Source organism: Neocloeon triangulifer, unplaced genomic scaffold, assembly GCF_031216515.1.
Source record: "Neocloeon triangulifer isolate White Clay Creek 2 clone unplaced genomic scaffold, ASM3121651v1 ptg000008l, whole genome shotgun sequence".
Taxonomy (NCBI): domain Eukaryota; kingdom Metazoa; phylum Arthropoda; class Insecta; order Ephemeroptera; family Baetidae; genus Neocloeon; species Neocloeon triangulifer.
In genome coordinates, this window is record NW_026775550.1 from 3,654,660 (window position 1) to 3,682,527 (window position 27,868).

At 37.2% G+C, this 27,868-nt stretch overlaps 6 protein-coding genes across 6 annotated transcripts; 5 read left to right on the forward strand and 1 right to left on the reverse strand.

The window, feature by feature from the left end:
- Positions 1 to 349: 349 nt before the first annotated feature.
- Positions 350 to 2,510, forward strand: LOC132194698 (uncharacterized). Its single transcript, XM_059616143.1, has 4 exons — positions 350 to 490; positions 627 to 787; positions 844 to 1,403; positions 1,458 to 2,510. Exons 1-4 carry the CDS (start codon positions 477 to 479, stop codon positions 2,412 to 2,414), a joined length of 1,692 nt encoding a protein of 563 aa, XP_059472126.1. The 5' UTR covers positions 350 to 476; the 3' UTR covers positions 2,415 to 2,510.
- Positions 2,511 to 3,528: 1,018 nt separating this feature from the next.
- LOC132194660 (uncharacterized) lies at positions 3,529 to 5,680 on the forward strand. Its single transcript, XM_059616079.1, has 4 exons — positions 3,529 to 3,674; positions 3,771 to 3,928; positions 4,018 to 4,580; positions 4,638 to 5,680. Exons 1-4 carry the CDS (start codon positions 3,664 to 3,666, stop codon positions 5,574 to 5,576), a joined length of 1,671 nt encoding a protein of 556 aa, XP_059472062.1. The 5' UTR covers positions 3,529 to 3,663; the 3' UTR covers positions 5,577 to 5,680.
- Positions 5,681 to 14,776: 9,096 nt separating this feature from the next.
- On the forward strand, positions 14,777 to 16,125 carry LOC132194920 (uncharacterized). The gene is made up of 8 exons (XM_059616519.1): positions 14,777 to 14,837; positions 15,086 to 15,144; positions 15,242 to 15,438; positions 15,504 to 15,613; positions 15,671 to 15,733; positions 15,796 to 15,829; positions 15,895 to 15,956; positions 16,012 to 16,125. The coding sequence occupies exons 3-8, from the start codon at positions 15,324 to 15,326 to the stop codon at positions 16,123 to 16,125; spliced, it is 498 nt and encodes a 165-aa protein (XP_059472502.1). The 5' UTR covers positions 14,777 to 14,837; positions 15,086 to 15,144; positions 15,242 to 15,323.
- A 2,830-nt stretch (positions 16,126 to 18,955) lies between these two features.
- On the reverse strand, positions 18,956 to 21,945 carry LOC132194631 (G protein pathway suppressor 2). Its single transcript, XM_059616039.1, has 10 exons — positions 21,809 to 21,945; positions 21,526 to 21,677; positions 21,248 to 21,461; positions 21,022 to 21,196; positions 20,873 to 20,969; positions 20,760 to 20,813; positions 20,202 to 20,471; positions 19,979 to 20,148; positions 19,445 to 19,555; positions 18,956 to 19,265 (listed from the first exon to the last, which is right to left on the reverse strand). Exons 2-10 carry the CDS (start codon positions 21,617 to 21,619, stop codon positions 19,080 to 19,082), a joined length of 1,371 nt encoding a protein of 456 aa, XP_059472022.1. The 5' UTR covers positions 21,620 to 21,677; positions 21,809 to 21,945; the 3' UTR covers positions 18,956 to 19,079.
- A 106-nt stretch (positions 21,946 to 22,051) lies between these two features.
- LOC132194755 (intraflagellar transport protein 56) lies at positions 22,052 to 24,442 on the forward strand. The gene is made up of 11 exons (XM_059616237.1): positions 22,052 to 22,142; positions 22,203 to 22,331; positions 22,385 to 22,579; positions 22,629 to 22,837; positions 22,960 to 23,152; positions 23,210 to 23,359; positions 23,413 to 23,523; positions 23,597 to 23,794; positions 23,852 to 23,960; positions 24,016 to 24,256; positions 24,307 to 24,442. Exons 1-11 carry the CDS (start codon positions 22,140 to 22,142, stop codon positions 24,419 to 24,421), a joined length of 1,653 nt encoding a protein of 550 aa, XP_059472220.1. The 5' UTR covers positions 22,052 to 22,139; the 3' UTR covers positions 24,422 to 24,442.
- A 227-nt stretch (positions 24,443 to 24,669) lies between these two features.
- On the forward strand, positions 24,670 to 26,950 carry LOC132194684 (dnaJ homolog subfamily C member 21). The gene is made up of 10 exons (XM_059616122.1): positions 24,670 to 24,839; positions 24,924 to 25,052; positions 25,109 to 25,217; positions 25,277 to 25,388; positions 25,443 to 25,667; positions 25,720 to 25,863; positions 25,919 to 26,037; positions 26,086 to 26,288; positions 26,351 to 26,688; positions 26,746 to 26,950. The coding sequence occupies exons 1-10, from the start codon at positions 24,734 to 24,736 to the stop codon at positions 26,887 to 26,889; spliced, it is 1,629 nt and encodes a 542-aa protein (XP_059472105.1). The 5' UTR covers positions 24,670 to 24,733; the 3' UTR covers positions 26,890 to 26,950.
- Positions 26,951 to 27,868: the final 918 nt, after the last annotated feature.

Sequence of the window (27,868 nt, forward strand, 5' to 3'; positions counted from 1 at the left end):
ATATAATTATTAACTATTAAATACATAATATTACAATTAATTCATTATTAATTTTAATAAATACGCAATTTTTTTGGTTCAACTGCGTTCATGTAATAATAATTGCTTTTTTTCCAACCTTCAGATTTTTAGTCTTTAATCGTAAAATAAATCATTAAATTAATATTGCAAAGTGGAAAATCAAATAAATAAATAAGTACAGGAATAAATAAATCAAATTAAGAATACAAAAAGATCAATAAAATTACAAAGAGCAGAGGAGCAACAAGTTAAAGCGATTGAGGGGAAGAAGGGGAAGAGGGGTGGCAAATTTTAAAGAAGGGAGAGGGAAGCCTGCTGTTTAGAAAAATGTCAACAAACCAACGGAGGGAAACAAAAATAAGGATACGAAGCCCAGAAATAACGCGATTGTTGCTTCTTCTTCTCAATTTTGAAATCGGAAATTCGTTGCGAATCCATTGCGGCTCCTTTTCGCAATGGAGGAACCTAGGTGAGTTTCAAATTTTCTGGTTTGATATGACTGAATTTGTCTCGAGAAATATTCTTTTTAAAATATATAATCAACCTTTTTTAATTTTAAAATTTGCGATGACTGGAAATTGATATGTGTATCCCCAAATTTTCAGCGATAATGCAACGATCAAGACATTTCGCAATGTATTATTGGCGATTGCCAAAAGAAAGAGGTCCAGAGTTGAAAACCTTTTGCCTCTGAGAGATTTAGCCATGGGGAAAATCGTCAGCTACGACGTTGGAATCGAATCATCAACTCTGCTGCCACACTTGTGTAAGTGCTTTTCACAGTTGTTTCCGTTACAATTCTAGCTTAATTTTTGTCTTCAGCTCCATGTTTGAAAATGGAAATCCTGGAGCGGATGCAAGCGAAGGCCATTGAAAGGGAGAAGAAGCTCACCATGCCTGTGGTCAAAGACTTGATTTTCAGAATGCTAACCAGCCTATTGGACGCTTCGACCAAGAAGTTTGACTTTGTCGTTTTCTCCACCTACCACAAGTTGGACAAGCAGCGCGACCTGGACACGTGGGATCTGCTCGCTAGGAAGTGTCCAAACTTGGAGCAAATTTCAGACTCCCGAAAGCATTCTTGGCCAAACCAATGGCAGCCTGACCGAGTGGTGAAAGGGGTGGGCAAATTCAAGCTTCAAGATGTCAAGAACTTCCTTCTCCAATTGCCCAAACTCCAGCACATGCTCCTAGAGCAGTACGAGTGTGATGAGGTTGACATGGCATGGATTGCTGAGCACTTCCCGAATTTGATCACTCTCGGCGTTTCCTTCGTCATCGTCACTCCCTTCTTGCTTGCCAACTTATGCAATCTGCAGAGGCTGGAAGTAGTGTTAGTTTCCTGGGATATGTTTGGAGAAGTGAACAGGAAATTGAGCGAGGTTAGTTGGAACTTAATCAAATTTTTAATCTTGCAATTAATATTTTTCTAAAAGGCAGATCGTGCTATGCAAAGGTACTACTGTGAGCATTTTGGACTGGAAAGTGTCAAGAAATTCCCTCGATTGCGTGTCTTCTCAATTCATCCTGACCTCTTCATGAGTGTGTACCCTCTCAATGATGATGATCTCTTTACCCAAGATCCAGGACAGCCCCTTCCACTTGAGCGCATTACGACTGGTCGATTCTTAAACTTTGGTCACTTACCTAACTTGACACATGTCAAGTTTGTTGGACGACTAACTGGGAACCCAGCACCCTGTACTTTGTTAACCAACTTGAGAGTTCTGGAAATAGAAGATGACAGTGGAAGCCTCATCTACCAAATTTTGTCTCTCTGTGGAAAGCAGTTGGAGGAGCTCAAACTCATAATAGAGGTTTATAGAGTGGAAGACCCTATCGACGTGTGTGACATTTTCCTACTCTGCCCGCGCCTGCACAAGCTGGACTATATTTTTGGAACTCACATCACTGAGCTAAAGCCTTTCAACAACCAACTGGACGCAAGTCACTTCCAAAACCTGAAGGAGTTTTATTTGCACTGGAGACTCGGCTATGCCTACGCATCTCGATTGATGGCCCTCGTCCTGACAGCTCCACTTCTTGAGCGCTTCACAATGTCAAAAAGCTTCACCATGACGCCTGAGGTTTGCACTCAATTGCACCGACCTTTGATCGAGGGAGAAATTCTTCAGCAACTCAAGAAGTTTAAGTTTGGCTCCCACCGTGAGCAGCCTGCCGAGTTGCTCACATTCCTCCTGCTGCTGCCAGTCCATGCTCCGCGACTTGAAAAGATGGAGTGCTTTGGTGCTCATCGTTCTTTCTTGAAACAGATCCAGGAATCGCCAATGCAGGCACTCAACGCCATTGATCACTTTGAATACACTGATACCAGGATCCGGCATTACCTACGTGATTATGAAGATGACAGCGATGATCTTGAGATGTTATAATATAATTCTGTTGGAAATGTGATGTTTGATTGAAATGAATGCAAGTTTTACTTTCTATCCTGCTAATTAAATATATTTTTGAGCATCAACTGCAATTTCTATTTCCCATATCTTATTGAGCTACAATTTAATTTATGATTCATGTATCTAAATTATTTTTCAATCTTATTCTTTCATTGAACGCCACCTTCTTTATGATGTCTTAATTAATATCTTAGCAATGATATTATTTTAAAGTTTTTTTGGAGTTATGATTATGTCTTATCAGTCTGTGATAATCTCATATTAAAGTCAGCTAGCGCATAATTATAAAATTATATCACTAGAGGCAGAGCAGATATGAAGCCCATATTATTTTCTTGCGCTTTCGTCCTTGTCTGCGTGTCAAGCGGTAAACTGATCAAAATGATTTTACACTTAAAATTGTGAAAAACATTTTCAGTGCAAGCCATTAATGGACAACTGGCAGCGCAAGGAGAATTTCCATTCGTGGTAAATTCAAAAAAAATGATAATAACAATTATTTATTAATTTAAGTAAGGGAAATTAAATAATAAATGATGTTGAAAATGAAAACCTTCAGGGATCTGTGCGTTGGCCAAAATTAATATTTGGGTATTTTTATTATTATTTATTTATTCTTCTCAGTCGATACGAAAATTTTAAATTGGGAAAAAAAGAGAAGAAAGGGTTTACAACTAGCAGAATATGTCTGCTAAAACGCTTGACATCAAAATAGACACGGCCGCCGCGGTAAACCCACACTATTGAAAAAAAAGAACGATATCACAAACACTTTAAAATCTTCATCTTGAATATTATTATGCCTTAATTTTTAATAATTAATTAGACAATTGCAACTCAGCTTTAGATTTATTGGCAATCCTGGTCATGAAACGCAAATTTAATTAAAAAAGAAGTATCATGAAAGCATACAATTTATTTATTAAACCTGTTTGTTTAATAAAATGTTTTCAAGGAGAAAAAATCTCCCAGCGCAGAGAAGCACCGAGTATCGAGTTGCAGCAGTTGAGGGGGCAGAGGGGTTGCGAATTGTGTGGAATAAGTGAGGGAGAGGGAAGCCGCTGATTTTGATTTGCTGATTAGATGTCAACAAACAATATGGAGTCAATGGAGTGAAAACTTATGAAGAGACCAGAAAATAACCCGATTGTTGCGTCTTCTTGATCTTGATACATACATTTGAATTCGTAAATTCGTTGCGAATCCGTTGCGGTTCAAATTCGCTATGGAACCCAGGTGAGTTTCAAATTTGTTGAATAGAAAATCAGTCATTTGTCCTTAACATTGTCGTTTAGATTTGCGACTAATCCCTCACGATTACTAATTTTGCAGCGATTTGGTAACGTCTCTGACGCTTTTTGATGCACTGGCGATTGCCAATAGGAAGAGGTCAAGAGTTCAAAACTTTTTGCCTCTGAAAGAATTGGCCATGCGGAAAATCGTCAGCTACGACATTGGAATCGAATCGTCAACTCTGCTGCCACACTTGCGTGAGTGCAGCTTTCACAGTCTTCTTTTATTATCAAATAATAAGTAATTGTATTTTAGAGTTAATTTTAACTTGAAAATTTGTCTTCAGCTTGGTGTTTGAAACTGGAAATCCTGGAGCGAATGCAAGCCAAAGGCATTGAAAGGGAGAAAAAGCTCACCATGCCTGTGGTCAAAGACTTGATTTTTGGAATGCTGAACAGCCTGATGGACGCTTCGACCAAGAAGTTTGACTTTGTCGTCTTCTCCACCTACCACAAGTCGGACAAGCAGCGTGACCTGGAAATGTGGGATCTGCTCGCTAGGAAGTGTCCAAACTTGGAGCAAATTTCCGACTCCCGAAAGCATGCTGCACCAGTTTCATGGCAGCCGCCTGGCCAAGTGGTGAAAGGGGTTGGTGAATTCAAGCTACGAGATGTCAAGAACTCCCTGCTCCAGCTGTCAAAACTCAAACACGTGATGCTCGAGCAGTACGAGTGTGACGAAGAAGACATGGCATGGATTGCTCGGAACTTTCCAGATCTGATCACCCTCGGTGTTACCTTTGTCGTCGTCACTCCGTTCTTGCTTGCCAATTTATTCGATCTGCAGAGGCTGGAAGTAGTGTTAGTTCACTGGGATATGTATGGAGAAGTGAACTGGAAATTGAGTGGGGTTAGTTGAAATTTAATCAAATTTATTAATCTTTGAATTATTTTTTTTTTCTAAAAGGAGGACCGCGCAATGCAAAAGGACTACTGCGAGGATTTCGGACTGGCGTGTGTCAAGAAATTCCCTCGATTGCGTTTCTTCTCAATTTATCCTGATTTCTTGATGTACGCTCTCAACAATGATGATATCTTTACCCACCATCCAGGACAGCCCCTTCCACTTGAGCGCATAACGACCGAGCGATTCTTAAACTTTGGTTACTTACCTAACTTGACACATGTCAGGTTCGAAGGACAACTATCAGGGGACCTAGAAACCTGTGCCTTGCTGTCCAACTTGAGAGTTCTGGAAATGGAAGATGACAGTGGAAGCCTCATCTTCCAAATTTTGTCTCTCTGTGGCAAGCAGTTGGAGGAACTCATAGTCACGATGGAAGTTTTTATGGAGGAAGACCCTATCGACGTGTGTGACATTTTCCTGCTCTGCCCGCGCCTGCACAAGTTGTATTACTATTTTCGAATTCACAACGAAGAGACAAAGCCTTTCAACAGCCACCTTGACGCCAGGTACTTCCAAAACCTGAAGAAGTTTTCTTTGAGTTGGAGGCTCAGCAACGCCTACGCCTCTCGATTGATGGCCCTCGTCCTGACAGCTCCACTTCTTGAGCGCTTTACAATGAAGAAAAGCTTCACCATGACCCCCGAGGTTTGCACTCAATTGCACCGACCTTTGATCGAGGGAGAAATTCTTCAGCAACTCGAGAAGTTCAAGTTTGGCTCCCACCTTGAGCAGCCCGCCGAGTTGCTCCAATTTCTTCTGCTGCTGCCAGTCCATGCTCCGCGACTTGAAAAGATGGAGTGCTTTGGTGCTCATCCTTCCTTCTTGAGGAAGATTCAGGAATCACCAATGCAAAGACTCAATGCCATTGGACACTTTGAGTACACTGATGCCAGGATATGGTGTTATGTACATGAGTACGAAGATGACAGCGATGATTAATTAATTATCTAAATACTTCTCTTGGAAATGTAATATTTGTTGTTTGAAATGAATACAAGGTGTGCTTTCTATCCTGCTAATTAATTGTATTTTTTAGCTCCAACTGCAATTTCTATTTTTCTTAACTTATTGAGCTACAATAATTTATGATTCATTTATCTAAATTATTATCTAATCTGATTCTTTATTGAATGAGCACCATCAGTATACCTGAAAGTCAATTATATTTTAAACCTCTAAATTTTTTAAAAACAATTCAAGTGTTCCAGCTTCTTTTCTTAGAAGTTGAGCTTTTCATAGTGGTTCATTAAGAATTTGCTTATTAATTTTATCTAAAAAAAAAAAAGAAGTCTCTTGTCGGTCTTGTCACTTATCAGTCATTGCGAGAGTAAGAAAAAAAGTTGCAAATCATTTGCCAAAATATAACTTTAAAGAGTTCAATTTTAAAATTGTACCGAATTAGAAAATGTTGCGTGTTTTGTTTCTCAAGAGCAAGTTTTCCACATCATTTTTCTGTTGAATCAGGTTGAAAATTATTGGCGTAAAAAGTATCCTGACTATAGAAATTTGTGGAGTGTGTGTCGGGATAAATCGGCCGCCCGCTGCACGCAGCAGGGGTCACTGAAATTGCGCAAATTATTATTTAGTCGCCTCTCCGAGCTGGTGCTCCATAATTTTTAATAATAAAACTCTAAATTATAGCTACCTGAAGGTATGCGCGCGGGAGATATTTATTTACACCTGGCGGGATAGATATAGCCTCATAAAACACGCAACCTTTTTTTTATTTTGTTGTTTGCTGCTTCATCTATACGAATGTAAATATTTTGATTTGTCTGCACGGGTTCCTCTCAAAAGAGAAGAAGAAAGAGGCTCGTTTACAAACGGCGGGGGATTAGTGTCGACAAATAATTATTTGGTGATGGAAGGCATCGTAAATTTGCTCGCTTTGTGACCACTGGACCACGCCGTGGTGTAAAAAGGAAAAAAAATTCTCACAATTTGAATAAAAGAATATAATTAAGTATTCTACCAACAATTTTAAATAAGGAGATATCAAATGTGGTAATGATTTATTAATTTCAGTGCTTTTTAATAACAATAAGGGTGATTCAAAGGCCCAGGCTAATTAAATTTAGCCCGTTATTTAAATTAATATAGAATTTAATTAAAAAATTAATTGTTAAATTTGATTATAACAAATGAATTGTTTTTTATATTTGCAAAGAATTTTAATTAATTGATTTCGTTACAAAATAAAAGTGAATTTTTACTTCCGCAACTTTTTGCTCAACTAAGATAAATAATATCGTTTCCTTTTGTTTGCTGCTTTTTTGCATCGGCGTCGCCGAGACGAATTTTTAATGCCCGCGCATAAAATGTTTATTTAGCTACTCCCATCGTAATACACAATCGGCACCGTGTTCATTTTTATACACAGTCGACGCCGCGTATAATCTGCTCCGCCAACTTGTTGAACAAAATAATATAATACGCCGTCGGCCGGGTAATTGCGCCATTATTACACACTCGAGGTAATTAGGCCCGTTTAAATTTCCTCTCTTGTCTCGATCGCGCCCCTCCTTTAATGGTTCTCCTTTATGCTTTTAATATTCAGACGACTCTTTCTCTCCGCACGGCGATTCCAATTAGCAATTACGCCTCGAAAAATAATGTGAGCATCGCGCACGCCGAATTGAGCAGAAAAAAATAGCTTTAAATTAAGTGGTCTTTGTTTTCTCGGCGTCATTCAGCATCTGTTACTGTTTGATATAATTTTGGATCACAAACGAGCCTAATGAAAAAGTTATTAATTCCGTGTATCGACCACATGTTAGAGGCGATTGAGAGGCAAATAATCGGTATTGGATTCGAGAGGAAACCAGCACTAAGGGTATATAATAAATTTTAAATTAGAGTGCAGCGCATCAGCAGAGGCGAGTGAATTAATGCGTCCGGAGAGATGAGAGTTTTATATAAGAAAAGTCTACACATTCAAGAGGTATGAAAATTTACTCAATGTTAAAAATTGTAGTGGAAATTTGACCCGTTTTTATTCTAAAGATGAAAAGCTACAAAATTTTACAATTTGCAATGATTAATGGAAGGAGATAAGAGATAACTATTATTATTCAGTACAAGATCTTGCAGGAGCTCAATCATCTGAATAACTCGCATTGAATGTACAAAAAAATTTTGTTTCATTATTTACTACATGTTTATGATTATCCAATAACAATAAATTTCTTTGTTTAGAACTTTAACTTATATTTTAATATTATAAATCTGTCTTTTTACCTTTCTAAAAACAAAATATTTTAATTGCAACTCAGTTTTTGTCAATTTGCTGTTGCGACAGAATGAAAGTATTGAATTGCTAATTTCAAGTGTTTTATTTCCAATGAAATTCAGGGACATGTTGCTACATAAATGAACTCTTTTGAGTCCCTAAATTCCCTAAGCCTACGAACAGGCGAAAAAAACTTTTGTAAATGAAAATAAAGAACAAATTGTCATTTTAATTATTATTTCACAAGGTAAAATAAAATCTAGTTAATTTATGTATGAATTTTACATAATTCATTTTAAAAGTTTTGCATATTTTAATATTTAATTAAAATAAAAATGTATTTCAACCAAATTTCCACGACCGTCTGCTTTTTCATATACGCAGGCCCGTGAGGTGATGAGTAGTTCTTGCTTGCAGAGAAAGAGGTGCATGCATCTCTCAACCCGCGCGCGGTGTATCAAATTAGGGCCTTGTTTTCAACGCCTCCCAGTCACGTCGCCTCAATAGTACACATTAGATGGCCCCGAGGTGCTTGTCAGGATAAAGTAACATTAGATTTGTGTAAGCGCATCGTGCGCTGCCACATCCGAATTAATTTCTAGAGAGAGCGCTGATCAAAAAGGCAGCCGGGTTTGAATAAAACAACGCCGGGCTCTCTTCCAAATTACACACGAAAAACAAGCCTCTCGATGTCTGGCCGCCAAATTACAAGTCGAGCCGCGCGCTGACCACTCATCATTACGCGCGCACCTCTTTCATTTCACGTGTGTACAGTCACACCGCGCCACGTAATTGCGTAATCACCTGTTACGATGCCACTCTAATAAATTGGCCTCTGCTTACGAGAATAATGCGCTGTATAACGAGCGCGCCAAAGCAGCCCGACTGTAATCAAACGAGCACCGATTTTCGGCGCAGCCCACTTTGCCCGCCAGAGAAAGCAATATTTCTCGCCTCTTTGCGGTAATTGCAAATTGCGCGCACCAAAAATTATTTTACTCAAATTTACTGCGATCGAGCATTGCGAAAAGTTTTCAAAGATTGTAATTTCCTGATCGATCCTTCCATTTCGTCGAATGCAACCTGCATGACACGGATGCGGGACTAAATGCCTAACAATGACAATAGTTGCGATGCAGTTGTGCTTAAATCATGTGACAAATATAAGAATATTTCGATTCAAATTGAAAATTTTACAATTATTTCTTAATCATGTTCTTCAAATTTAACTAAACAAAATTTAAATTTCTTTTCCCCCACAGAAATTTTTGTGAGTTAAAAAAAGATATCCTGTTTTTATTGTTCAAATTTTTCCCAATTTTTCCTTCCTTAAAAAAATCCCCATTTACTTACAGCGCAGTTTTGATAAAAATACAAAGCTATTAAAGTTATTGGTTCTAATTTAATTCCGACTCTTTTGGTGAGATGTTGGCCCCTCTGCACTCCACACATTCTATTATTTATAACAACTGGTTTTCTCTCTTTACCCTTGTGACTTGTGTGTCCACTGGACCGGCGGTGACCACGACGAGAGCTAACATTAATTTCAATTTGCGAACGAAAAAAGTTCTGTTGAAATTCGGTGCACACTAAATCGGCGCGAATTTGATGGATGAGGTGCGCGTTTTGCACGGTCAAATTGGCCCCGGCTTGTGTCGGTCGGCGCTGCGAAAAGGATTGCGCGCGTCTTATTTATCGAATCGGCCACTCAGGCGGACATGATTGAATATATTGCGAGTGCCAAACTGGCCGAGCAATTTGATAAATCGTCGCCTTGCACAATGAATAAGAGAAACGATCCGACATAATCGCGCGCAATTAAATTAATTCCTCCTCCTCGATATTGACTGTCATCTGATATGAAATATATAAATTCGCCGCCGCCGCCACGTCTCATTATATTTTAGCACAAAGGGCTCGGACGCGATTCAAATGTTGCTTTTCTCCATGTGTGCAATTGCGAGAATCGAGTGCGACTCAAAGCAATAATTGTGCCATGAATTTTTAGGAAATTCATTGACGTTTTGAGTAAAAAAAAATAATGGACTTTGATGTGTTGAATTATTTAATTTGTGAAGTTTAAAAAAAGTTTCATGCTATTATGCGCTAAGTATGAAGTGAGCATATCAAAAAAATTAAATTAGGAAATTTATTTAATTCATTTGTAATCTAAATCCTACAACATGATAACAACAGATGAAAAAGATATTTTCAAGAACAATTCATTAATGACCGGCCAAGAATTTATTTATTAAATTATTGGCATAAATACATATTATATAATAAAGTTATTAGTAAATTATTATTAAGTAGTTAATAAAGTAAAATTTTAACTTACACAAAAGAATCAAAAAAATTAAAACGGAAAAAAAAGAGTTATAAGTTTAAAAAAATATGTTATTCATTAATTATATTAATATATAATATATAATTAATTAATTATATATGTATTAATTTGAAATATTTATTGTTGAAGTCTTGTTCATTTTATATTTAAATTTACTAATTTAACTCTGTTAATTTAATTACTTGTAGACTTCATTCTTCTTGTATATTATGTTTTAAATGTCTCTACTGTTTTTAGAAACATGCATTTTTATTTTCAATTTTAGTAATTATGCTGATAATATACTGCAAAAAAACAACTGCGTTTCAATTAAAATGACACGTTTATCGGTATTTATTTTATAAGTTAAATATGCCTTAACTATCTTCTTTGGGACAAGATAATATTCTAAATCTTCTAAAATCTGTTACTTATCAGAGAATTCGTCTCTATCATGCCCTACAAAAATAACTTTAATTAAAATAAATTTACTTTTGGTGCGATCATTATACAAAACGGCAGGGGAAATGCAAAAGCGAGCGGCGTGTGTTGAACCCCCGGCGGTTGGGCCGTCGAGACGTGTCATCCATCTCATTAGCCCGCACGCCCAAGAGGCATGTTAAGTGTAAGTGACTCTTAGGAATCAACAGGCGGCTTATCTCGCGAATAGCATCTCTAAACTTCAATAACAATTTCCGAAGAAGCAGCTCGTCGGGAGAAAGAAAAACTATTTAATGAAATGTGGCAGTGTCAATTTTCGTGCGCCAGAGAGTGTTTGGTGGTGGTGCTTGAGGAGATGGGGTACGGTGTGTGGTTATCTCTCTCGCGCGCGCTTTTAGGTTATGATTTACTGCCTCATTAAAAAAGTGGCCCCAGCCGCGAGAGAGACCGGCTTGTTTCATGCCCTCCAGTCGCGCTGATGGAATTCTTATTAATTTTATTAATATTTCTCTCTCGCACTCGTATCTGCTGCGGCTTATCAGGAAAATATTAATTTCAAATTAAGATCATAAATCAAGCGGCAAAACGGCTGGTAAAACGCCTCTTGTCTTTTTTCAAATTACTACACCGCGGCTAGCCGGCCGGATCGTAATTACAACACCTTTTCGGGCAACACTCCTTTTCCGAATATTAACTCCACTTTGGCCAATTTACATGAGACGAGAGAGTTACACACCATCATTTAAATTCAGCTATTCCGTCCATGCATAACTTTCAGCTTTCAAAATTGAAGATTCTCTTGCTAAGATTAGAGGTTTGGGCACTTGCTTAGAAATAAAAGAAAAATATTGGATTGTATTTTTCAACCAACAGCCTCCTCTTATTAATACCGTAGTGATTATAAATAAATTTCATTTGAATTTGGTTTCCATGCAATTTTTTAAGAGTCGCGTTTCTCAAATTTCGCAAACATGTCATTTTCCCGGTTGCACAATTTTTCTCTAGATTTGAATCTAAACGTTCTTGAATTTTTACATTTATTTTGACTAAATTACATTCTGAAATAAATAATTTTTGTTCTTCCCTTTAAAATATTCAACTTTTCGACAAAGCGAGCCATTTACAATGCTCCTAGGTACTGAATATTCATAGCTGTACATTTAGTTGCGATATATAGCGCAGAATTAGCGGAAGGGTAAATAATTAATTCTCAGAAATGGAATCGAGCATGGCCATGTGCATTGGAATGCAATTAAAATTAATTATTTTCCGCCATAGTATACTATGCTTCTGATTTCAAAGCTCCAGTTAGTAGAATTATATGAAATGTTATCAAAGCTGAAATGGTTGTTGCTCATACATTGTCTGTTGATGGTAGCAAAACTCGTTCTTTAATTACAAACAATCAAACAATGAAATCTTAATTCTACAGATCAAATTTAGTTTGGAAGAAGTGCAACAAAAAGCAATCAAAGTTTTTGGGAAGCCAAACATCATCCTGAAAATAAAATCTAGAGGTAATTGCAAAACTGTTTTCTTTTTAACTTTGAAGAGTTCCATAAAAAAATCAAAAATTTTTAAGGATTACATCGGATGCAAAAAAGAATTAGAATCATCAAATGCTGCGGACACTTCCATTGTTCAGATGGATTCACAAATAAATCAAACATCACAAGTCCGGCAGAAACCTCAAAGGTAATAAATAAATTAGTTTAGACATCCATAAAGATTAATATTAATAATATAAAATATAAATATAGAAGATTTAATTAATTCAAGTTCGTCAAATTAAATAATTGGTTCATTTTCAATTGATAACATTTCGTACTTTTTTGTTTTGAAATACAAAAGAAGACTTTTAAAAATAGCATTACTCAAAATGAAATAACGTCTATCATCATTATCCAAGTCGCATCCAACTGAAAATATCACAAGCCTAGCACCTGAAAGCGCTACAACCGTTGCGGCTGAATCAATCAGTACGCAAAAAGTCTTAAACTAAGCAAGTCGGTAATTTTTCCACTTTGTAGCTCAATCAAGCGTTGAAATCACCGGTGGAAATGATTTTGAGGAAACAACATTCTCTCAAGAATTTCTGTCCGAGCAAGAAAGTGTTCCCACTGCAGATCAATCATACATTTCGCCAACCCTTCAATTGCAGCTTTCGGGATCTTCATTTGATTCCAGCGAAACACCTGCAATAAGTGATCCGACCCCAATAATTCTGGCAACAGAAGAAAATTCAAAAATCGCCACGAATAATGCCGCACCACCTCCAGTTTGCAGGAAAAATGTAAATTTACTCCAAATAATTTATAATTCATTTAACACGGAGATTTAAGGAGTCACTTTTTCTCAACGATGGAAGATTAATCGGTGAATAATTAATCTGCCTTTTCTGTTAAAAAATTTGTTTCTTGTTTCAGATGCCGAATATTATGGTCATTGGGTTGAAACTTGCGGATCTCTGTTTCTCTGGGGAAATGATGTGGTCAGTAAAAAATATTATGCAGGCTTTCCATCATATTTTTCCCAATTAAAAAAATTATGACGTCATCGAAATTCTGTCTGATCTCTTGATTACGCTGTGACAATGGCGAGTTTTGAACGGAAGTAGAAGAAAAATGAGAGCACTGATGGTCCAAACCAAACCACAACATTTACCATTGCATTGTTGCAAAAAAAAAATTAATATCATAATTTATGAATTTGGAAAAACGAAAAAAAAAACATTCCGTAAGTTTTCCGATTTTTTTCGGCCGATTTCCCAATTTTTCGGATGAAGTCCGCAAAAGCACTTTTGGACAAATTATTTTCGGACAAAAAATGTATTTTATAACCTTTTGTTTAATTGCTAGGTTAATTGGCAAGAGAATATTGATCGGTGTTGCAGTATCGGAATGAATGGAATTATGATCGAGAACAACACAATAAGGGAGTGTTTGACTAAATTGGCCAAAGGTTAAATTTTTTATTTCCAAAATTTAAACATATTTATTAAATTAATTTTTAAAAAAAGCTTCCGTTTGGAAGTACAACTTCCGTTATTGGACATCCAGCCAACTAATAAACGGCAGCAATTTTGAGAATAATTGCGTTTACATGCTTGTCAACAAATCAGTAGGTAGCGTTTCCACAGCAGCCAAAAACTGTTCCAACCGATACGTCTTTGCATGTCAAGTAAAATAAATGACACTGAAATTTTGATTATCTCTTGGAATTATCTAAAATTTTAGGGCCCAACAACACCATCACCACCATGCTACAAGCCGCAGTGCCCAAACTTCACTGGCTTTAATTGCTCAAAAGATGTAGTTCATGAAACTAACAAGATACTGATTAGTTTAATTGAAAAAAAATTTAATATAGCCGTCATACTTCTCTACTCTGATTGATAACGTAACGGAATTCCAGTACCTCACAAGTAAATTTTATATTTAATATATATTTTTTTTTTAATTTTTCCAATTATAATGTGTTTTTTTAAAGGGCCGTTTAAGTAAAATCAAAAATTTTTAATAAATAAAATATTGGGAAAAAAGAGAATAATTTTGGGCAAAGAAGATAAAAATTATTTGAAATTTACTGTAATTTATTGTCATTTCGTTTAATTGTTGCAGATCCTTCAGCACACGGGTTATGGTTCACAGTAAATGGAAGAACATATTTGTTCAGCACGTTAAAAAAATCGGTAACAGTTTCTTAAAATGAAACTTTAATAAAAAAAAAGGGGGAGCTTTAGTGGTTAGATGCGCAAAAAATGTGCTGCTCCATCGGAATGAAACTTCTCAGCATTGAGTACGACTATGAATATGGCAACTTATTGACGGCCGCCAAAAGTAAAATTTTTATATTCAAAAATTTTCACTTATTATTGAAATTGTCATAGATTCAATCAAGAACGAGGGCATCTTTTGGACTTCGGGAACCAATCAGGGTTGCAACAATAGTTTTGGGTGGTGCGCGGCAAACAAACTACTACGCCCGCGAGATGCAAAGTGGAAACAGGGCGAGCCGAACAATTTGGGAAATAAGGAGCATTGCATCTCCGTGGAGATGTCGAAAACCAAAGGCGCGTTGCTGGCAGACGCCGATTGCAAAGAAAGCCAAAAGTATATTTGCGAGGCGAGGGACACGAGGAAAACCCCCTTAAACTCGAGGGCAATTCTCGATGAGTGCAGCGCGGTTTTTAATGTGACAGAAGGTATTTTTCTTATAAAAGCAAAATAATTTTATTTAGTAACATAATTAAAAATAAAACTTTTTAAGAACAGCTTTGTGCAAATAAGATAAAATAAAATTTAATATCATCAACCATTTTTTTATAAATTAAATTTATATTTTGTCTTCATTATTATTTATTATTTAAATTAAATTGATTTTTTTTTTATTTTTGTAATTAACATTGATTTACACTGCTGATGTACTTTTAATTTATCATGTGTATTCCAGACGAGATTATGTATATATTGAATTCTACGCAGCTCCCTATGATCTCATTAAAACTAAAAGTAAGACGCATGCATAAGGCAGATCTTAAAAATTTTAAATACATGAAATCTTTATTTACATATTTTTAAAATAAAAATTTATTTGAATCGTTAACAGTGTTTTTTGAAATGCGTTGGAGAAAATGGAGGATTTGTATAAACATTTGATACTTGTTAATTAAATTAATTGAATACAATAGATGCTGTATGGTCGTTTAATCGATGAAACGATTTTGGAAATGGCTGAGACTTTGGCGGTCAGTGACACAGTCAGGGAAGAAAACATGAATGCAATTTCAGCCTGCGGATCAATAAGTGAGTTATTAGTAAAAAAGTACTTGTAAAAAATAAACAGTTTTTATGAGGAAAATAATTCACAGAGGGAATGGACGAGTGCGATACTGCTTCACTTGTGTTACAATGTGGATTGGAAAAAGCGCCTGATCTAGTGGAAAACATTCTCAACACGGTCGAAGTAAACTCGTCATCGGTATGGCTTACAAATTTAATAAAATTAAGTCGGTTAAATAGTAAATAATTTTCACAGGATCCTGTACCTCTACCCAGTGTAAGCCACAAATGCCCGGCTGATTTTGAATGTGTGATTGATGTAAAAGATGAATAATTTATTTTAATAAATTAATTTATTTTTATGTGTCAATAAAAATTTAGCCAAAACTGCGCGAAGACTACATCAACAATAGACGTTGGAAAATATATTATTCTTTTTATTAATATTTAAAATTTCTTTATAATTATTTTAAAATCCAGCCATCCCTAATGGAGAGATTGTCACTGCCTGTGGGATCAAATACGTGCATCAACACATTCGCGTAAAAATTTTATAGCATTTTAAAATTAAAATAATTTAACCTGATTCAATTTCAGCAACTTTATACGACGGCGTCGTCATTCTGTTGCAGCTACGGTTTGAAATTGGCTTATTTTGAAAACGTCACAAATGGCATCTGCCTTGTCAATTCTAAAATAAGTGATCATTAAAATTTCTAGAATAATTTGTGATGATTAGCATTATTGGAAACAGGCGCAGATGCTCGCACTGAGCAATCGTGGCTGGCGGCGAGCAGACTGGCCTCGGGGAAGTACGGCTGGTGCAACGCAAACATCCCGTGGAACTTGTTGCCCGGCCCAATCCCCGACGCCTACCCTTACAAATCGGCTGTTCCTCAAAGTTATCTCTTTTCATTTCGCATCGGCGTCACCATGAAATTGGCGCGTTTTGCTCAAGAAAAGTTGTCAAACACGTGCTTCGCGCTTTGCAGGCCTTGATAAGATTATCAAATTGTGAGAAAAATTAAATTTGGCATTCTAAAATAAAATAAAAATTCATTTGATGATTTGAATGTTGTTGAAAACTCCTCAAATATTTAAACAATTATAATTTTATATTAAAAATGTGCTTTTAAAAATTACAATAAGTTGTTAAATAAACTTACAAAACAGCAGCTGTTCAGTTTTTTTTTTTACATTTTTCTAATTTTATTTCGGTTTATCTTAATTAACAGGAAATTCAAAATTCTCAAAGTTTTACACACAAATTTTAAATGTCCTTCCTCAGAAAGTGTTATTAAACGTAACAACGTTAGTATTGTTGTACAAACTACAAATTTCAGCTTGTATCTCCAGTTCAGATCGGTCAGTGTTATTTTAATTTGTATTTATTCTGCAGTAAAAAACTGTGGCAAAAAAAAACATGGTTTTAGAGCAACATGAACTCTATAAATTAAATTAGAACATAAAACTTATCTTATTTAGTAAAATAATCCTTTTTAATGGAATAGTTTTATTATTTATTTGTGAAATAATGAAAAAGATACAAATTAAAACTCTGATAAAATGTTTGGAAAATGTTGAAATGTTTAAGTTAATAAAATCGTTCCATTGGAGATTCTCAAACACATTTGGGGGCTTTCAGCATTATCACAGGCTGCGATGATGGACAGTGCAATTAACCCAGAAGCAAACCCCAGATCATAAAACTCAACACGCGCCTGGCATTAGAAGGGACGGAGTATTTTTTTTCCGGTACTTCTGCTCGCCACCCATTTAAATTGCCCGTCGGCCGCGCGTGAAAAATTGTTTTCTGGTGACCGCGGTTTGAGAGTCCGACGTCCTAAAAAGCCGGCGCGAGCAGTTGTTTAATTCAATTTTTCTTGCCACACAAGAAGTGTGAAATTAATACGACTCGTTTTTAACTCTTAACATATCCACCGAGCGGCGCCGATGAAAAATCTCTATTTTTATATTTCGGTGGCATGAAAATTTATCGCTGCTTGTTATTTTATATTCCCTGAGAATTATTTGCAACTAAAACGGTAAAAATATTGAAATTTTTTTATTTTAAGAAAAAATAATTCTCCAGAGATTTATCGGATTCATCGCGTTATTGTTTCCCATGTCCGACGCAATGTGTGCTACAATGATGAATTACAAAAGCGGCGCACCGTTGATCAAACGATCACGGACGTGTGATGGACAAATTATTCTAATGAGCACTCTCGTGGTCTATTACCTGTGATTTAGTGATCGGAACCATAATCATTCAGCCCTTTGGCCTCGCGCATCAAAAATAATATCTTCTCTTTTATTATTTTACAGTTAAAAAGGAGCTGAAATTCTCCTCGAAGGACGTGATAAATTTTTTAAATAAAAATGAAATTTTAAAAATGTTGATAAATATTTCAAAATATTTATCACGTTGGTGCTGAACAAAAGCGCGTTTTTTATAATTTCGCACGCCGAACGACACGAAGCACACCTGCCATTATTATTTCATATCAACGTCTTAAGAGGTGCGAAATTTATGGGAGCTAAACACACGTTGGGACTGCAGGATTTATAAGCGTTATTACACCATCACGCATTTTCTGCTTTAATTCTCGCTCCAGCAAATTTATCGCGCCTTCGGCTCTTACCGTAGTGACGGGATTCACACAAATAGGCCTGAAGCGAAACTGAAATTTGAAGTTTTAAAATATTTTACGTAATTTGCTGCAACATTTAATTAAAAAGATCCAGAAATATTTATTAAATAGTGTTGTTTATTTTATTTTTATGTAGTTTAAATTAATTTTTATTTGGAAATGTCAAATTTCGTATTTTTAAAATGAATAATTTTTCAATAATTTCGGCTGAACTTAATTTATTTAGTACAAGCAAACATGGGTTTTCGTCGACTACGGTAGAAATTTCGCATGCGTCGGAATGCGCGAGAGTGCAGACAGACACAACGACTTTTCTCAGAGCAAGATGAGAGAGTGCGAGTGTCGAAAATTGAAAATTAATTGCTAATAAGGGGCAATTGTGGCCGTGATTCATGGCGGTAGTGACAGTTAATCGGCGGACGCGGGGCTAATGATAGCTCTGGACGAATAAGAAATGAAGCCGGCCTGCAGGCTAATAAAATAGATTCCGTAATGCTGTGTATTGGCCAATTATCGTTGAAATATGGCCCGCTCGCCATTACCGCCGCTTTCTTTCTTCCTCTCGGCCTCGACAGGGTGCGGTTCCTCTCCGTGTCGAGTGCGGACTGCCTTTTGATCTGCGGGCCATTGTCAGCAATTATATCGTGAAACGGGAAGAAGATGAATGAACTGGCGAACAATCGAGCGCCCATTCAGCGCACCACTTTCGGCGTCGACTCAAAGAGAGTGCGTTTATTTAAATTGCCAATGTAATAACATGATCGATGTGCAGTTTCCCTAATCATAAGTTGAGATTGTGAATCGCTTTTTACACTCTTTGCAAATTTTGTTCTGAATTCAAGAAGTATAATTTAAAATCATACATCATTTCAGGGGTTTTAGAAACAAAAAAGTGTCATTGTGAAACTTTTTTCTTCTTTTAATAGTTCCAATTATTCTCCACCACAAGTAAGAAAAGATGGGTTATGGGTTACACATGAGCTATCCGAGTAATTAACACGTTAAAAATGTTTAAACCTCCCTTGGCTGTTCCCGCGAGTGAACTTGATTTGTGTAACGAGAGGCCGGGTTGTGGATGGGGTGACCAACGGAGAGGCCTCCGCCCATGGCACCGTGCGGCGGAGGATGGCCTGGGTGGTGCAGAGCAGCTTGGCTGTACGAAATTCGAGTTCCGGGCGCTTGGCTTACGTAAACGCTCTGACGAATCAAAAATTTGGAGCATAAATTACTCATAATTAAAAGAAAACAGCCGATTTTCATCAATGCTGTTTTAATTATTTTAATGATAATATTCTAGACAGTTGAACAAATTTGGGAACCTCATCGATTTAAATCAAGGACTGATTGCAAGCATAAAAAAGCATTGCTTGACTTACATGTGGCGTTGATGCAGTGGGAATTGGTTGAAAAGTGGTCACAGGATTTCCGTGAGACACTGGCTGCCCCCGAATTGGATAACCGGATGTGATTCCTCCAGATTTTGCACCCTAAGAAAATTTTGAAATTAATTTTAAATTTTCTTTAGATTTTAACTTATTATAAATAAAAATTGACTTTTCTGTTTGAAGAAATTGACATTTGAGGAGATGATCGTGGAAATGAAGAGATCAGGCTTTTCCTCGCTGCAAAAATGGTATTTTATTCAAAAATAATTTCAAAAACACAAGCAGCGTGTTTGCTCATGAATTTGTTAATTTTAATATTGGAATGTTTATAATTATTAAAATGTGTCACTTTTCCAATTTGCTAATATTATTTGTATATTTTGCTCATGAAATAGGGTCGCAGACCATGACTGAAACTGGTAGAGCCATTTCTTATATAATTACAAATTATTTCTGCAACGGGGAAAAGCCTGATCTCTTCATTTCCAAAAATTAACAATTTCACAAATTTAAATTGTAAAATACCTGTGGCAATTGTTGGACAGGGATTGAGCCCCCATGTATTGGAACATGAGTGGCCGGTCTGATGCTGACACCAGGTGGGTGCCCTGCATAGTACTTTTCAGCCTCCTGCGACGAATAGCTGCTCGTTTTTTGGCCGCTGTGCTCCATGCCAGGGTGCATCGTGACATAAGCTAAACAGAAATCACAGTTCAGATTCAAATTCATCGGAGAAAGAAATAATTACTTGGCTGCGGTTGCTGCGCCATCACTCTCGAAGGCCCAGGTTGGCTCGAGGGACCCGGTTGCGAGTGCAGATAGAGAGCTGGGGGTCCGTGTTTCATGTCCTCACGGGTCTGAGGCGGAACTCCGTGCGGCGCCTGGACATACTGCGGATGGCCTGCACTGCTGTACGAGTACACAGCAGAGGTCGGAGCGTAGCTGACGGCAGTGCTCGACGGCGGAGGGTGGCTGTAAAATGCCTGCTGGCTGGATCCGTAAGGTGATGGAGTATTTTCTAAATGAAAATATTAAATTAATATCACAATGAGGTCAGAAAAAAAATGTTATATAAAATTTTGTATAAATGTACAAATATTCTAAATATGAGATAAAAATATTAATTTCAAATTGAAATAAAGCTTTATTTTTTATTTTATTATTGATATTACTTATTTTTTTTATTTTCTTTATTAATTAAAAACAAATAAATTAATTAATATCAAATTGAAATAAAACTTTGGTTCTATTAATTGACAAGCAAGCTGATTGTTGTCAACTTGAAATGCAGTTTTAAATTACTTACTATGCCATAGAACAGCTCGAGAATACTCATGCCCTCTTCGGCCTTCTTCCTGCTCTAGAAATTAAAAGAAAATTGAATGTTAATAAATAATTTTGACATAATTTTCTTCTTACTAGGTTGGGAATATCCTGTTACTGCGGCGTGCTTGTAACTGTAGCCTGGGTGGTAGCCAGGTGTGGGAGACGGACTCCTCTGTCGCTTGATTGCACCCTAAATTTTACAAATAAATTCAATAATTTCAGATTAAAACGTTATCTTTTACTCTTGGAGGTCCAGACGCAAGCAGATCGTATTGATTGACCTGAGGCATCATGCCAGCAGGAGGCAACTTGTAGAGAGTTGCGGGTCTGCCGGCAAGCATGTTGGGTTGCAGGAAAAGTTGAGGATGTCCTCCCATGACCGTTCCAGGTGGATAAGCGTGCATGCCGATCATCTCACTGAAATAATGGAATATTGAAGTTTTTATAAATTAATTCTATTTTAAGCACCTTTCTTTCATAAGTTGTCTCCTTCGAATGTCATCCTCGTTCAAGACTTTCTTGAGCTGCAGAAAGAGCTGGTGCTTCTCTTCCTTGAGCTGGGCCAACCTGGTTTCCTGTTGCTGAATTTGCATGTTGGTTTCCCCCAGTGTCATCACGTCTTGTTTTTGCTGTCTTTCCCTCTCCTTTCTTTGCCTCTCGACTTCTGCGTCTGCTTCTTGCTCTGTGAAATAGTAATTTTAACATAATAATTATACTATTCATGCATAAAACGACAAAATACACACCTTCCTTCTTTTTCTGACGTTCTCTCTGAACGTGAGCTTTCAGCGCAGACCATATGTCGTCAGCCTTTTTCGGTCTCGCCACGGGAGCAGGCATCTTGTTGGACGAAATTTTGAGGCCGTATTTCAAGAACTATACTCAAGCACAGCAAAATCTGCAAAAATCATTTCGATTAGATCCTCCGACCTCCGAATAAAGTCCCGTTATTGACAAAGGACACTTTTGGTTTACATATTCCAAGCTATTTAAATAAAATGAACACCGAATTTATGGAAAATTTTGTACCTGAGTTAGCAATTGACGTGATCCATTGTGAAAACAGCACGTAAAATGCAGAAATAATAAAATATCTTTGATTAAAACGTGTAAGAAACCGGATTCCGAATAAATTTGTTGACAACCGCATCCGCCATGATAGTTGGCCAGAAAATTCTGATCTCTGATTGGACGATTCGCTCGCAAATGCCGCTCTGTGATTGGTTGAGAAGAGGGCGGAGACGAGAGGCGCGAAAACGCTGGCCCCACATTCCATTGAGCAGAGAACGTGGGTGCCTCTTTTCATGAATAAAAGCAGCTTTGTTTTTGCTGATTTTAGGCAACTTAACCGATTTAAATAATGGTAATTGGTCGATTCATAGTTTTTAAAGTGTTTTTAACGCGAGTACGGTTTATTGCTTAGATTTTGTCGAGAGCAAAACCAGCCAGCGGCCCTTCCACTTCTCAAAGTGCACAGGTACGAAGGCAACTTCCCAACTTGGAGGATTTCTTAAAAGTTCGAGATTTTACCGGCGCTTTGTGTCTATTGGAGGTTTAAAAAATTACTGTATTTTGTAATTTTAACACAATTTTTTTCTTAACCAGTTCAACAATAACAGTGGTAAAGGCAGTGTTGATATTGACATGTGGATTGGATTTTGCTCCTTCCATTTGGGCGACTACAAAAAGGCGGCCCAGGTGTACGAGAGCATTTTGAAGAAGCCCTCGAGACCCGTCGAAGCCTCTACCTACCTGGCCTGTTGCTACTTTTACCTCGGAATGTACCCAGAATCAGATAAGGTAAAAATTGAAATTTATTTCAAAATTTTTTAAATTAATTTAAATCCAGCTTCTGCAAAATGCGCCGGAGAGCCGATTGAGAAACAGGCTGATGTTTCATCTCGCGCACAAATTCGGCGACGAGAAGAAATTAATGCAGCAGCACCAGCAGCTCGAGGACGTGCTGGAAGATCAGCTTTCACTGGCAGCGATTCATTATTTGCGCTCTCATTATCAGGAGGCGATTGATATTTACAAGAAAATTTTACTCGATAATAGGTGATTTAATTTTATTGGAAAGTTTTTTATTAATAAAAAGGAAAAAATAATTTAGGTGCTTTAAATCCATTTAAATTTAAATTCTACCACAAAATAATTTAGATTTGAAATTTAAAATTTAGGGACTACTTGGCGCTGAATGTTTATGTTGCATTGTGTTACTACAAACTCGACTACTATGACGTTTCCCAAGAGGTCCTTGCAGTTTACTTGCAACAGTTCCCTGATTCTGCGATCGCCCTGAACCTGAAAGCGTGCAACCATTTCAGGCTGTACAACGGACGAGCGGCGGAAAATGAGTTGAAACCTCTTTTGGTAAAATAAAAATTTTAGTAATGAAATTTTAATCATTATAATTTAACAAATTCCAAGGAGCAATCTGGAAATACTTTCGGACACGATTTAATAAAACACAACCTGGTGGTTTTTCGCGGCGGCGAAGGAGCTCTGCAGGTTTTGCCGCCCCTGGTGGACGTAATTCCCGAGGCACGGCTGAACCTTGTCATCTATTATTTGCGACAAGTAAATCATTAATTTATTTCTGTTTAAAATTAAATTTCATTCAAAATATACAGGACGAGGTTCAGGAGGCGTACGCCCTGATCAAAGATTTGGAACCTGCCGTTCCGCAGGAGTACATTTTGAAAGGGGTCGTGAACGCAGCGCTGGGGCAGGAACTTGGCTCGGTATAATGTTAAATTAATTCCACTCGAGTGGCTTCTCGACAGTGAAAAATGAATTTCCTCTCTCTTTGTGAAGCGGGAGCACCTCAAAGTGGCGCAGCAATTTTTCCAACTCGTCGGTGGCAGCGCGAGCGAGTGCGACACAATTCCGGGAAGGCAGTGCATGGCATCGTGCTTCTTTTTGCTGAAGCAATTCGACGACGTCTTGCTCTACCTCAGCTCGGTCAAAAGTTACTTTTACAATGACGACAGCTTCAATTTCAATTACGCCCAGGTGAATAATTTCCCTTTCGACGAAAAAGGAAAAAAATTAAATTAATTTTTTTACTAGGCAAAAGCGGCTGTCGGAAGTTACAAAGAAGCGGAGGAAATGTTTCTGATGATTCAGAGTGAAAAGATTCGGCAAGACCCTGTTTACGCTTCAATGCTTTGCAGATGCTGTAATTTTTTTTCAATATAAGAGTGTTTAAAAGTTAAATTTTTCCCCTTTGATAGATATAATGAATAGAAAATCGAGCAGCGCTTGGGAGCTGTACCTGCGAATGGACACTTCGGCCGAATCGTTCTCACTTTTGCAATTGATCGCCAACGATTGCTATAGAACAGGCCAGTTTTATATCGCGGCAAAAGCTTTCGACGTCCTGGAAAGATTGGACCCAAATCCTGAGTATTGGGAAGGGAAGAGAGGCGCTTGCATCGGAATATTTCAATTAGTGGTCGCAGGAATTGAGCCGAAGTATAAAAAAATTAATATTGTGACGTCTTCATGATGTTTTTCATTAACAGAGAGACGCTTGCTGAGGCAGTCCAGACCCTGAGGACATCATCAAGACCTCAAGTAGAGCAAATTGTCAGAGTAATGAAGAAATGGGCAAAAGATAATAGAATTCCGCTGAACTAAAATATTTGTATTAAAAATTCCGAAAATTTCATTTAATAAAATAATCAAAAATAATGTGTGGTTTAAAGCGATTAATTAATTAATTGATTAAGTAAATAGAAATGTCAAGATATTCTTGATTACATTGAAATCACTGCCACGTGGTCATCTTTCGCGCGGATCGACATCCAAATACTCTCTTCTGATTGGTCGACGCAGCCATCCAAGCCATTCATTGGCTCAAGATTTCGGGCCGCAGATTTCAGCTGTTCGAGGTACACAAACAGTGGCATGTGTCTGTGATCTCCGACTTTTCCGAATTTGAAGTCGAAAATGAGTGCTGTGAAGTGCCACTACGAAGTTCTCGAGGTGTCCAGGGATGCCTCCGACGACGAGCTGAAGAAAAGTTACCGAAAACTCGCCCTGAAGTGGCATCCAGGTGAGAAAATAAATCATCTAAAAAAAAATGCTTATATCCTTCTTTACCCTGAGCAAATTCAATTTTTATTTTATTAATTTTCAGACAAGAATTTGAGTAACCCAGAAGAGGCCAAGTCGCAATTTCAACTTATTCAACAAGCATTCGAGGTCCTCAGCGATCCGCAGGAGCGTGCGTGGTACGATGAGCACCGAGAAGCGATTTTGAAGGGAGGTGGGTTGCCTAATATTATTTTAATAAATTGTGCAATTGACCTAATTAACGAGCAGGCATCGGAGGCGATTATGAAGATGACTCGTTTGATGTCTTCCCTTTTTTCACGTCTTCTTGCTATAAAGGATTTGGTGATGACGAGAAGGGTTTTTATGCTGTTTACAGGTAAAAAAAAAAAATGCTTAAAATTACTTTAAATTTACTTTCAAATCTCTTCCTTTTAGAGAGGTGTTTAATAAAATTGCTGCTGAGGAGATAGATCTCTATAGGGAGGAAGAGTCTGACAGTGAATTTGAAATCCCAGGGTTCGGCACGTCGACGAGCAGCTACGAAGATGTAATTTTATTTTTATTCAAATTGCCACAGTTCATTAACGAAGGTGTTACTTAGGTTGTCCACGATTTTTATGCATTTTGGCAGAGTTTCTCTACCAAAAAGTCGTACGCCTGGATGGACGAGTACGACACTCGCCAGGCTGAAAACAGGAGGATCGTCCGAGCCATGGACAAAGAAAACAAAAAGGTCAGGGAGAAAGCCAGGAAAGCCCGAAATGAACAAATTCGAACGCTGGTTGCCTTTGTTAGGAAGCGTGACAAGCGAATTGAGCTGCACAAAGTAACTTAAAAATCGATTTCTTTTAATTTGTATTACATTGAACTATTTGAAGCAAAAACTGGCAGAAAAGGCAAAGGAAAATGCGCTGAAAGTAGAGAACAATCGGAAAAAGCAGCTTGCCGAGAGAAAGAAGTTGTTCGAGGAAGCCAACTCTTCGAAACACCTTAACATGGATGACATGGAAGGTGTCCTTAAAGTATTACTTCATAAATTTAAATTGTAGTTTCCAGTTAAATAAATTAATCAAATAGGAAATTGAGCACAACCTTACAGCTGAATTTGGCAAAGACGAAGAAACAACGGAAGATGAAGAGGAGCCAAGTGGAATGTTTTGCGTAGCTTGCAACAAAAGTTTTAAAACTGACAAGGCGTAAGAAAATTTAAATTTTTAGTTTTTTTATTGATGGAGCTTTTGAAGGTTTGCAAATCATGAGAATTCCAAAAAGCACAAAGAAAACGTTGCTCTGCTGAAAGTGACCATGCAGGAGGAGGAAGTCGAGTTCCAGTCCGAAGAGGTGAAGGAAAGCGACGCAACTGCGGACGATGACGAAGATCTTGTAGAAGTAGGATATGAAATACTGCAAGAAGAGGACGATGCTGAGGAAGTTCAGGAGGAAGCAGGTTGGTTTTTTCCATGAAAAAAATTAAACATTTTTAAATTTATAAATAAATTATCTATTTAGCGGCAGCACCTAGTAGTAAAAAGAAAAAGAACAAAAAGAAGCAGACTGCCAGAGTTCGACTTGACAGTTCAGACGTAGTTGCAGAAGATTTGGAAGAAATTGGAATTTCTAAGAAACAGCGGAGGAAAAAAGATGCGCAGGCAAAACAAAGCAAACCGCCTGTAGAAAGTGATGGTGCTGAAGCCAATGGTGAGGTTGCAAGTGCAAACATTCCTGTTGACGAAGATGAAGAACAACCTGAAAAAGTGCCACCACCAAAGTTGAAAGGAAAAAAGGCTAAGTTAGCTAAGAAAGCCGAAAGAGGTGAAAAGATTGCCTGTGAAGAAAGCATGGAAGTGGTAAAATTAGTACAATTTTTATTAAAATAAATTTCCAATTTCTTCCTCTTTACACAGGACACTGATCTCACTTGCTTGACCTGTAAATCAACTTTTCCGACGAGAAACAAACTTTTTGACCATTTTAAGAGGACTGGACATGCGGCACCTATCACTGATTTGCCCTCAGCCTCCAAATCAGAGAAGAAGAAAAGGAGGTGAAGATTTTCTGTGTTTTTCAATTAAAAAAACGTTAACTCTATTAAATTTTTTTTTTCATTTTTATGAATTTAAAACAAATTAAAACAATGGAAACTCTTCTTGGTAAAGTAATAATTTATTTACACATATATTTAATGTTTGGTATTTGTTCTGAGTTAATTGAAACTTTACAATAATTAAGAGCGAGATATCAGTTGAGTCTTCAACGTACTCATTTGGTCCATTCGGCCTCACTTGAACAAAACAGTCATTCTAAATACAATGTTACAAGAACAGGACCTGCCTTTTCACAATCTCCACGTGGAGATTTGTTTAATTTCTAAAAATAAATTAATAACTTGCAAACACGCATATTATCTCTCTGACGACACAAAATATTGAATTTCAACCGATTCTGTGACAAATTCTTGGCACCAAAATCAAACTTCGGATAAATCAATCGAAACAAACTTCGCATACACGATCAACACAAAATTATAAGATTAATCAACGCACATGAACTGCCACGAAGTAGAAAAATCACGAACCTTCAAATAGATATTTCTAAAATAATTTGCTTCTAACGACAGTGTTGTAACAAAATTGTTTCTAAAGGCCTTGAAGGGCTGCTGACAATTATTGTCGTAGCTATAGGCCCTCCTATAATTCATGGAATCTTTCTCTTCCACAATGCAATTTGACCGCAAAAACATTCAATTGCTACTTTTCCATGTTCTAAAGTACATTTTTTATTTTCCGGGTATAAAATCGACGATAAACATTCAAAATTTTACTTTGGCATCACTAGAGTCGAAATCGTCCAAAACGGGGTGAGGGCCGGGCGGCCTCGTAAGCTCTTGATCATTTTTTTATCAACAATGACAACACATTTATAAATATATATCGAGATAGAAGAGACAAAGTTGTAACAACAGTCTGCTGGTGATCGTGGTGTGCGCATGAATGAGTGTGATGCTCTAGTCCCTAAGTGTAGTAGTAA

Excerpts from the sequence above, each read along its gene's own strand:
- LOC132194698 (XM_059616143.1), top strand. Across the intron at positions 788-843 it reads AACTCTGCTGCCACACTTGT|CTCCATGTTTGAAAATGGAA; the intron begins GTAAGTGCTTTT and ends TTTTGTCTTCAG. Across the intron at positions 1,404-1,457 it reads TGAACAGGAAATTGAGCGAG|GCAGATCGTGCTATGCAAAG; the intron begins GTTAGTTGGAAC and ends TTTTTCTAAAAG.
- LOC132194660 (XM_059616079.1), top strand. Across the intron at positions 3,929-4,017 it reads AACTCTGCTGCCACACTTGC|CTTGGTGTTTGAAACTGGAA; the intron begins GTGAGTGCAGCT and ends ATTTGTCTTCAG. Across the intron at positions 4,581-4,637 it reads TGAACTGGAAATTGAGTGGG|GAGGACCGCGCAATGCAAAA; the intron begins GTTAGTTGAAAT and ends TTTTTCTAAAAG.
- LOC132194920 (XM_059616519.1), top strand. The coding sequence starts at position 15,324 with ATGCTGTATGGTCGTTTAATCGATGAAACGATTTTGGAAATGGCTGAG. Across the intron at positions 15,830-15,894 it reads AGACTACATCAACAATAGAC|CCATCCCTAATGGAGAGATT; the intron begins GTTGGAAAATAT and ends TTTAAAATCCAG. Across the intron at positions 15,957-16,011 it reads ACGTGCATCAACACATTCGC|CAACTTTATACGACGGCGTC; the intron begins GTAAAAATTTTA and ends ATTCAATTTCAG.
- LOC132194631 (XM_059616039.1), bottom strand. The coding sequence starts at position 21,619 with ATGCCTGCTCCCGTGGCGAGACCGAAAAAGGCTGACGACATATGGTCT. Across the intron at positions 20,970-21,021 it reads TTGCGTCTGGACCTCCAAGA|GGTGCAATCAAGCGACAGAG; the intron begins GTAAAAGATAAC and ends TGTAAAATTTAG. Across the intron at positions 19,266-19,444 it reads CCACTGCATCAACGCCACAT|AGCGTTTACGTAAGCCAAGC; the intron begins GTAAGTCAAGCA and ends TTGATTCGTCAG.
- LOC132194755 (XM_059616237.1), top strand. Across the intron at positions 22,332-22,384 it reads GCGCTTTGTGTCTATTGGAG|TTCAACAATAACAGTGGTAA; the intron begins GTTTAAAAAATT and ends TTTCTTAACCAG. Across the intron at positions 24,257-24,306 it reads GTCGCAGGAATTGAGCCGAA|AGAGACGCTTGCTGAGGCAG; the intron begins GTATAAAAAAAT and ends TTTCATTAACAG.
- LOC132194684 (XM_059616122.1), top strand. The coding sequence starts at position 24,734 with ATGAGTGCTGTGAAGTGCCACTACGAAGTTCTCGAGGTGTCCAGGGAT. Across the intron at positions 25,218-25,276 it reads GGTTTTTATGCTGTTTACAG|AGAGGTGTTTAATAAAATTG; the intron begins GTAAAAAAAAAA and ends TCTTCCTTTTAG. Across the intron at positions 26,038-26,085 it reads AGTTTTAAAACTGACAAGGC|GTTTGCAAATCATGAGAATT; the intron begins GTAAGAAAATTT and ends GAGCTTTTGAAG.